This window comes from Aptenodytes patagonicus, chromosome 13 (genome assembly GCF_965638725.1).
Source record: "Aptenodytes patagonicus chromosome 13, bAptPat1.pri.cur, whole genome shotgun sequence".
Lineage (NCBI taxonomy): Eukaryota > Metazoa > Chordata > Aves > Sphenisciformes > Spheniscidae > Aptenodytes > Aptenodytes patagonicus.
Window position 1 is genome coordinate 6370049 of NC_134961.1, and position 10198 is coordinate 6380246.

Sequence of the window (10198 nt, forward strand, 5' to 3'; positions counted from 1 at the left end):
GGATGTTCTTGTGAGAAGTATTGCTAGCAGTACAGAAGTCTAGCAAAGTTGTAGCACGTGGCTACAGCTGTACTTAAAACTATGTGCCTCTGAAAAAGCTTTGCCAGATCGATATGCTGTAACTGATCTAATTCTAGCATTATGCTCTCAGAAGGTAATATTACATGAAATAGAACAAAAACATAATTTAGTGTAAGTGTACTGTGCAAAATATTGTTCTTAACTCTGGTGTGTTCTTGTCCACCTGAGTGGAGCAGACCCGGTGTAGGCGCTGGCGAGCGTGGGCTCTTACTAGCAATAGTGCACACTGCAAAGATACCCAAGTGTTGCAGGAGTAATGACATTCCTTAACTAGCACCCAGATAACTGGTATCTGAAGATGACCCTTAGATAGAATTAAAATGTCTTCTCTAAAGCAGAGCAAAGAGGTTAAATTTTTGCTACCAACTTGGCAAACTCTTCAGGGATATTACTGGGGATCTATACAGGGCTGCAGAACTGGGGACTTGTGTGCTGCTTCTCCAGGGCACATAAGGGCTGAAGCCTTCTCAGTACTTGTGTAGCTTGCATCACCTTGAAGCGCAGTCACCTCCATCCACACAGGTGTCCTTGGCATGGACATACAACCCTGTCAGCAGGCCTGTAATCCTTCCAAGTGGAACTAGACATATGCATTTCTAAGAGGGGAGACACTAATGTATCTACCAAAGCTTTGAGCCTAAAGCTGATGAATGGCTACTCTACGGCTGGCTTGATTAAATGGCCATTAAAGATGATGTAAACATCAGACTCCTCGCTATAAATGGCATTTTCTCGCTCCCGCTTGAACATCCTCACCCAGACCTCCTCTCCTTCCTGAAGGTCCAGCATCAGGCTCTGGCTCTGCATGATGCTCCGGTCGCTGGGCTGGGCGTAGAGGATGGCCACCTCTTTCTCATTCTTCATCAAGTGCAGGTAGGTCTCCTTGAAGTTCCAGGTGTGAACGTTGAGGCTGAAGTAGTAGACTCCTGCCACATAGCAGAAGAACTTCCCCGAGAACATGTTGAAGTGCTTGTAGAGGTTCACGAACTCGGTGTCAAAAGTGACGTGCTGGAAGTAGTCTGAGCTATGAAGGGGTTTTCTCCGACCCACTGAGAAAGCAGCGTAGAGCTGCTTGCAGGAATGGCCTTGTGGGCCAGGCTGGCCTTTCTGTCCCTTCCGCCCATTGAGGCCACGTAGCCCTCTTTCTCCTTCCTTCCCAACTGCTCCAGGGTACCCTTTCTCTCCCATTTCACCCTTCTCACCTGCGAGCATAAAGGAAAGCTTTGTCAAACACAAGCATGCGAAGCCCAAGCTGCAGACATGTCCTGCTGGAGACAACCAGCAAAGCAGCTGTGCTAAAACACTTTCCCAGCACAGATATCTGGAAGCATTGGTCAGACACAAGCACCCTCTTAATTCTCAGAAGGATAAAAATGCCAGGTGAAAGCTTGGCTCCACTGAGCTTGCGGTGCCAACGTTCAATGCCCAGTAGTGGAACTCCATGGCTTGACCAGACTGGCTACACGAGTCCAGTATTCATGAACCCAGCCCCTCCGTGCAGAAGTTTGGGCAAGAAAAGTTACTGATTTTGCTGAGGTCTGATTTGGGCCCGGGAGAGGTGGTTGGGTTTGTCTGGTCTGCATATCCCTGCTCACAGGACTCCCTGGCACATCTCCCATATTACATGCCTAATTTGTGTTTGCCTGCCTTACTGAGACAAAAAATGTGCAATGGAAAAAGTGAGTGTCTTTCCCAGTTTCTAACTCTACCATTTAGTAATTCTGTGACAACATTTGCATCTGGTTTTTAGTGTGACCTAACTTGAGCTTCCAGTGATTCTGGTTTTTGGTGGATTATAGCCTTTTGCCAACTCTTCCCGCTTGCACACATTTACAGCCTGTGCCATGTCACCCCTTGACCTTCTGGGTAAATAAAGTGGATGAGTTTCTTAGTGTAGGGAGGAGCACAGCTTGCAAAATTAGGGTGAGCAAGTAAGAAAAAGGATGTTATCACAGTAGTCAGCTTTACCCACCTTTGAGGATGGTGATATCTATAGTGGGCTGGACTTTGGGTACTGAATAGGCAGGGTCGCTGCTCATCCTTGTGTATCGTGAGGAGATGATGGAGACGGGCTGCTCTGAAGGCCCGCAGCATCGCACGCACGAGAGGCGCCGCGGCTCCCGTCTCGGCAGACCCTTTTCCAGCACGGCACCGACGTTCGCCGTGGACACCAAAAGCAGGAGAAACACAGCGCTCATCTTCAGCGGAGCCAGCTGGACTGAGCAAAGGAACAGAAATCATTAATATGGCGATTCAAATCAGAGCTTCTGATGGGCCATCTGTTAATGTTACTGCAAGGTGCATTTCTTCTGATTAATTATTAGCTTATCTTCTAGTGGCACCAGGAGACTCCAGGTAGGAAGGGTGCCCCATTGCGTACTGTTTACAAGCAATGGAAAAGGCAATCCCTGTCTCTCATTACCTACAGTTGAAATATCTGACAGGAGACACCAGGTAAACGAAAGGGGAAAAAAAAAAAACCCACAAAACCCGCTGAGATCGGAAGCGAAGTCTGAGATGCTTAAAGTTGTCATAGCAAGCTCTGCTCAAGGCACACTCGCTGCCTGGCTGCTGTTGGAACAGCCCTTGCAAAAGATGCTGGGTAAAAGATTCCAAGTGTTGCTCTGTTGGTTACGGTTTCTTGCATTGCCATTCTGAAAAATTCACAATCAGATGCAGAAAGTGAAACTTTATTTAAATATAGACCCTAAACCTGATTTTGTTTTTTGAGGAAAAACCTGAAGGGAAGTGAAACTAAAAGAAATCAAAAGCATTTGGCTCTTTAGATAGTGTCTCTTAGCCTCTTGCTGGTAGCCTCTTTCCAAGGTGACCTAGCCAAGCAGTTTGTGGCTTTGACCATACCCATGTGCTGTTCCCAGCAGAATTTCTGTGTGCGCTTTCCATTTCTATTTTCCCATGTGCAGAACGGAAAGCCAAATAGCTGCAACGGACAGACTGGACTGGGATTTGCTCTGCACTAACACTAGTTTTTGAGATCGTCTATGGCATTTTCATTGCTACTGGCAAGCTCCAAAGGCCCTGATTACTGGCTGAAATGAACAGAGGGAAAATGTTTCAGGTGGTGCAAAGGAGGTGAGTTTTCTCCAGCTCCCCATCAGCCTCCTTCCTAGGGAGGGATTGGAGCCAGGGACAGGCAACTGCCTCCTCATACCGTGTATCATTAGTGTCATTCTACTGATTGCAGCGGTGTTTCATACAAGACAGATTTTGGACCGATGCCTTTTCGGACCTTATCCAAAGTCCAATTAGCTGGATGGACTCTTGTTGACCTCAGGCTGGGAACGGTTTTTACAGCCTCTCTTCTACCAGCTTTAATTCCTGGAGTCGTGGGGGAAGGTAGATGTCCTGGCTTTCAGAAATAGCTCAATGAGCACTCAGGTCCCATCTGCAGCGTGAAGGAGGGAATCTTGCTTTGGAGCTCTACAAAGACTTCACTGGGGGCAAAATGGACCAGTTGAGAAAAAATGGGGGGGGAAAAAAAAGTGCCAGTCCAGGGCAAGGTACTTGGATTGTACCAGCGCTCTTGGGAGATGCTTTTCTTCTAGTTCTTACCTGCCCCAAAAGAACTGTCATTCACACCTTTTATTACCTGGTGCAATCCAGCTCCCTGGAAACCCGATGAATACTTATTAGCAGCAACATAATAACTTTCCTTCTGACAGCAGTGGAAGTTCTTTCATCAAATCTGTCATAACTTGAAACGATCTTTCTATTCATAATTGTATCTCATTCTAGGTACAAGTCTGAGGAGGGATTAATACTCCTTTTAGATCAGTGTTCAGGGCCTGAATTTCATTTTCATTAAGTCCTTTTTAATTTTCATTCACTTCTTAAGCCATCTTTGTGCTGCCAAACAGGAACAGAAATGCAAGTCTAAATGGACAGCAGGTCATAAACAACCAGCCTGTACGTGACCAGAACAGAAAGTTTGCACTGTAGAGAGCATTTGGGGTCCGCGTAATGTTTCTGGGGTCTCCTCTGCAGTGACTGAAGTTTGTGCATATACATAACGGCCTAAAGAAGACCCCATGTTCATTCAGAGTCCCAGGCAATCAGGGCCAATATGTCCTCTTTGGGACTAAAAGTTATTTAGCCCTTCTCAGGAGCGTGGGTAGTCAATAACCTGGGGATAAAGCATAAGGCATTTGATACATTATCAGAACATTAAAACTGGAGGACATGATTGCCTATAATACCTTCATGAAGGAGAAAGAGCACCATTAATAGGGGTATTATAATGGGCGGAAAGGAAAGGATTCATAAATATGAAGAAATTACTTTACATTTTTATAGGCCATTATTCTCCCTAGGATGAATGGCTTTCTTATTTTTAGAAGTAACTTAAGGAAAAAAAAGAGTCTGGGTGAAAAATCAGTGTTCAGGTTGTGCACATCTTACATTACTGTAATCCAAGCACCCGTTGAAGAAATCGTGGCCACTTGCATGATTCATGAAGAACAATTACTCAAGTTATTGGCTAGAAATTGCATTTGGAGAAAAAATGAAGCAAACGATGCAACAATCCAGCCAATTCAGGATATCCTAGAGCTGACACCTCCGCACCACATTTTCCTTCAAAAAGTTAGTGAAGTTAGTTCACTAAAGTGGCAGAAACACGTATTTGGTTGCAATATCCGTGGTTAGGTGAAACCTTCATGATGTGTGTGAATAAACAGAATTTCAGATTTGCAATCTGCTCATAACAGACAAGAAAGGACAGGAGAAGTAAAATAGGAAAGAGGCGGAGAGAAAGGAGTCCGAGAGGACTGCAAGAAAAGGACAACGAATTCAGCAGTATGGGGTTATGTTTGGAAGATAGCAGGCACAAAACCGGAGATCAGGTGAAGGAAAAACCCCAAACCAGAGAAATCAAATGTGCAACAGGAAAGGAAACAAACCTGGTAAGGATTTCCTTATAATAAGATCGTGTCAATCTGGAGAAAAGAATGATTTGTACCAAACTTCAGAGGAGAAGCAAATATAACTCTCGTGGTGGGGGGGAAGTCAAATCTGACACCTAAAAAAAAAAAAAAAGATACAAAAAGGATGAAGCTCAGAATTTAAGGCCTGTGAGGTAAAGTGAGAGGTTGTTTTTAGCCATTTGTTTTTTCCCTTAAAGATAATTTTTGTGACCTTATTTTGTCAAATGTGACGATGACGGATTTGACTTCAGCTGCGCAGGTTTATCTTCTTGAGAAGACAGCAAACAACAGACTTGGCTTTGCTCTGCTACGGCCATGACTCACCAGAGCACAGGCTGGGAGGCTGCCTCTCCCACACATCATTCAGATCCCCGCATGGGAGGGACATCCATCCTCCTTCCCACCGCGATCCGACACGCTCGTTAGTGCCTGAAATGATGCATTAGTACCGCACCGAATGCCCTGAGGCTGCAAAACTGAGTACATTCCTCCTTGGTCATCCTTCACGACACCACTCTAGAGATGGACAGGAGCATCCTGAAAGCAACAGATTAAAACTGGAAGTATAAATTATTGTCTTTGTCTTCTGTACGGGGAACCTGCAAATCGTAACCTGGTTCGATTCAGAAATCGTGTTTTTCCTATTGGGTAGAAGAACCCAGAGATGATGACAGATGCGCAGACATCCTAACGGCTGGGAGGAAAACTGGTCTCACATCTTTGGAAACTTTGAAGTCCATAAATGTTTCACCTGAGGACAAGAAGATTGTCTCAGCCCTCCCCCTCTCAAAACCATTTTTTTCAGTTCAGCTTCTTTGGCTCTGCTTTTAGCTTGGGTTCATTTTGAAACAGTTGACTGACAATTGATGAGTTTGAAACATTTCAGTTGAAAAGCTTGCGGTGATGTGTAGAAAAACGTAAATTGTTTTGATGCTTCTGACACTTCTTGCAAAATGCTCGCAAAGCAGAAAGCTGACCACGAGGCTGGGCGCAAGACCTGTTCTGTTGCGATAGGTAATTTTGAAATAAATGACTTGTTCTTCCCGTAAGGCTTTCAAACCTCCCCACTCCAAAGCCATGAAACACAGCACAGCCCCCGGCCTCTGCAAGTGGAACCAGGATGAAACCCAACAACCAAGTGTGAATTTAATCTGATGCTAAGGAAGAAATTCTGCATGTGCTAAATGGGCAGATCTATCTTCTGGGCAATATTTTGGCAAACAAAACTAAAATTTGTGAATGGTGAAATGAGACATCTGAACCTGATGAAAAGGCAGTTAATTTCAGTGAATTTTGGTGATGAGGATGGCTGGCGGTTGTTTGTGTCCGTTATAACATTAGAATATGTTATTGTTGGAGAGCCGTTTAAATGTAATGAAAGGTTTCTTTGACTGAAACCACCCTTTAGCTAAGATTTAAAGAGACTATTCACTTTTTCTGTCCCTTTTTTTCCCCTCTGAATTTCTGAGTAGGAAGACAATATTAAAATATTACCAAAAGGGATTGTTTGTGCGGGTATTTCTGCCTGGCCCAAAACAAGAAGAAAAAGCAAGCGAAAATGCCAATCTCCTTGCATTGAACTCAAACACTCCCGTTGTTCAGGCCCGTTTGAAAGGGTGTGTCTGTCTTTCTAACCAGAGCTGGCAATATGAACCCTTTAATGGGTGCTGCACCGGCAGAGCCCAGGCACGGTGCTGGTGAGGGTGCTATGCCCAAACCAGGGACACTGTTGTCTACCACGCTCAATCCAAGGCAAAACAGATGATTAAATAATGTATTTTTGCTCTTTACTGACCTTGGAAGTACCCTGACTTAAAATATAATCCATCAAGCTTTTTATTTACACCTTTTTTACCTGCTATGGACAACCTGCATCAAAAGTGCTGGTTTTCCAGTGACACCTGGCCTTCCCAGTGTCTGCCGGCAAAAAAAGCCAAATTCTTCCCATGCAGGGGTTTAGAGATGCCACAAACCTTTGCTAGGGAAGGGCAGAAACCATTAGTTCCAGTTCAGGGAGTTAAATGATGTGATTCTTTCTTCTTGTGTGCAACTTCTTATTTAAATATATTTTCTTGACACTATTACAGCTGGAGAGAGCACCTTGATTGATTTTTTTGGTTCATGATTGAGTTTAATTTTGTAGCTCAAGGTAGACAGCTTATGTATGAGGCACATTTGCTCATGCAAAGCTTTTTAATGATTCTGTGCACCTGAAGAATTTTAACACTGATGTAAAGTAACACATCTGGGCAATAGAAATGATAAGAAATCCCCGTAATAGCTGCAAAAATAGCTTGCTTGCTTGCTCTGCACACAGAGAAAATAAAGCAAGAATGCAAAGCAAGTCAGCCTGGAGGATGGACCAAAAGGTTTTCCCTGTGGTTAGCAACATGGAGTTTGCAACCTGAACTCTAATCTTGGCCAAACCTCGTCTGGTCCGTTGGCACTGCAAGCAGCCCCTGTGGGATGTACAGGTCATGTCAAAGGTATAGATCTACATTAATCTAGCCCAGCCCGTGTTTTCACTGGGTACAGTGCAAGTACGTCCTTACCTTGCAGGGATGCTCAAAGAATAAATCACACTGATAACTGTGCTGAGCTCACACGCTGCGATATTGAGAGTTCACGAGGCAGAAATTGCTCTTGGGTCCCTGAGCCATGCTTTAAATATCTGCTAATGTTTTCCTTCCTGTCGTTCCTAGGGCTTCATTCAGAAAAGCAATCTATGACTATCTTCGCTTTAAATTCACGGCGCGCAGGACGACGCCAGACGCTGCCCATTTTAATTAGTGACAAATCTTGACTGAAAACCCAAGAGGGCAGTTAAGACTAAAACTTTTCTTGCGCTGCAGAGATGGAAAACACATGGATGTGTCAGCCTCGAACCTCGGCATCGTTCCAGAAAATATTCCAGTTCTGCTTTTTTACCTTTTGTCTTCTTTCAAGCCTCGACCTCCTCACTGCTCCAGACCTTTCATCGCCAGCAGCAGGAAACGAAGCATTGGTAGGGCCGGGTTTGTCTGGACACTGGACTTCCTCTTGGAAATTATTTGTTCGGGATTTTTTTTTAATTTCCTTCCCCAGGAGGATCTAAAATTTCTTCTTGAGCAACTTATTGTAGAAAAGCCCAAAACAGTGAAGGAGCTTGTGCGTTTTCCAAGGCAAAGCTGCGACAGCTCAGCAGTTCCTCTGCCCGCGATGCCAGAACCGAGCGTGGGGCAGCTCCTCTCCGACACGATGCTGCAGAGATGCTTCACTCGAGCTGAGCATCAGGAGCCCGTCCGCAGCCATGAAGTGACTTGAGGGCTCGCAGACAAGAATATTTGGATCCCCAAAAGCAACGTGGTTTAAAAATTTCCGCTGTCTGTAGTGCTTTGCCAATGTTAACCGACGTTAACGCCCTCTTGTCCACGGTGTTTATACAACACGCTGGCGCGAAGCAGAAGAGGGGTTGGGAGTGCTGCTAGAGACAGCCGGGTCGGTTTGAGCCCTGTGAGTTGTGAGCAGGGTGGGAACAGAGGCAAAGCCAGGATCCGGCCATGGAGAGGTCCAGGGATGTTAGCTGCATCCGTATTTGTAATGGCCTGGGTGAACATTTGGTCAGTGAGTTTGTAGCTCCGTTTCCGATTATCTGGTTTGTTTTTTATTTTCTGGTGCTTTTTTAGCATGTGCCTATTTCCAATGTGGGTGAATTGCCCTAATTCCTGTGTCCCGGGAGGAGCTGTGAAACACCTTCACCCCCACTAGTGCGTGTCCCTGCGCAGCAGCGGCTCGTGCAGTCACCACGTGTTCTCTCCAGCTGCGATTTCACCTATCAGGCATGGGAAGAGATGAGGATCCCAAGCAAACATCCCTTCCTATTACCCGCGCACGCTTAGACCTGGTGGACTGTATGGATTTAACACAGCCCCCTGCAGGCGCTATGGGAGGAGCGGCTGTGCCTGTATGGAAACGGTCCTGGGCGCCTGCATCTTCGCATGGTACTGCCTTTCCTGGTCTGCGGCAGGGGCTGTTATCACACTTGTCTCAGCGCAGACAGCGAGCAAAAGGATGTTTGCTGGTTCCTAAAGAAAGAACTCTTCCCTCTCTCCTTCTCCTCTTCCCTGCCTGCACCTCCAACGCCAGGAACATGCCTGCAATGTCCTGGAAATGGCCCTGCTCTGGGCTAGGCGGCTCCTTGAAAGCGGTCCCATCTCCATAGCAAACCCAGACGGTGATTCAGCCCGGAGCTGCCGAGGCAGAGGGCAAGTTACAGTAAGTCATTCCCAGGGCAGCTTCTCCAATAGAGCAAATCACCCTGATGAAGTGGACGGCACCCAACTCTCCTTCGCCTTTCCAGTGGAAAGGCAGTTTTCCCGTGACTTGCCACCGCTGACTCAGCCGCTCCGGGAACTCGGCTTTCTGTGTGCTGAAACAAAGCAGGCAGAGGTGTCCCTGCCGCGGGTCCTGCGCGGTGCTGTACCGGCTGGGCGGGTGGGAGCACTGGGACTCGGGTGCTGACAGCAGCAGGACCGTCCCGGCACGGCACCACTGCTCGCAAACCCCTGCTCGTGGTTCAGGAGCGAGCAGCACATTTCAAACGGCTGCAGTTCCCGGGCGAGGCTGGAGAAGCAAAGTCCCCTGAAAGTTTCCACGTCTGCGGAGGATGCCAGGAAACGGCTTTTCCTGCCCCGGGCTCCCGTGGCGGCGGGGGAGCCTGCATCAGATCAGGCACCGTCCCCGTCCCACTGCTCAGCCACGGCTAAGAGCAAAATCAGACCATAGGGAAGCATCATTCTGGAGTGCTAAGGGTGGTTAATGAAACAAGGAGTGTTAGTAGGAACAAATTAAAGCCAGCGCAGCAACAACCTGGCCTCGCACTTATTTCGCCTGCTGCAGCGAAGCAGAGAAAGCGAGACGAAGCAGCGCAGGCAGAGACCACCTCTTTTTATGACTCACCCAAGCAACCTGCTTCTGCAGGGTGGGAACAATTTGTTCCCTCTAGCAATAGTATTTTTTTTCCCCAACTTACTCAGATCCGTTTAACTTACCTTGTGACTCAGAACCCCGTCTTTTACTTTCCTTGCTGTTGCTTAGCAGGATGCATAATATGAAAGCTGCCGTTCATTCAGGTTTTTTAGTTCTTGGTGGCTGCTGCAGCTTCCTAGCTGGAGTCCAAATGAAACACTGGAAGT

At 46.5% G+C, this 10198-nt stretch overlaps 1 protein-coding gene across 1 annotated transcript; it reads right to left on the reverse strand.

Moving 5' to 3' along the window:
* Positions 1 to 695: 695 nt before the first annotated feature.
* Positions 696 to 7961, reverse strand: C1QTNF8 (C1q and TNF related 8). The gene is made up of 3 exons (XM_076350844.1): positions 7953 to 7961; positions 2054 to 2294; positions 696 to 1283 (listed from the first exon to the last, which is right to left on the reverse strand). Exons 2-3 carry the CDS (start codon positions 2277 to 2279, stop codon positions 736 to 738), a joined length of 774 nt encoding a protein of 257 aa, XP_076206959.1. The 5' UTR covers positions 2280 to 2294; positions 7953 to 7961; the 3' UTR covers positions 696 to 735.
* Positions 7962 to 10198: the final 2237 nt, after the last annotated feature.

Excerpts from the sequence above, each read along its gene's own strand:
- C1QTNF8 (XM_076350844.1), bottom strand. The coding sequence starts at position 2,279 with ATGAGCGCTGTGTTTCTCCTGCTTTTGGTGTCCACGGCGAACGTCGGT. Across the intron at positions 1,284-2,053 it reads AGATATCACCATCCTCAAAG|GTGAGAAGGGTGAAATGGGA; the intron begins GTGGGTAAAGCT and ends TTATGCTCGCAG.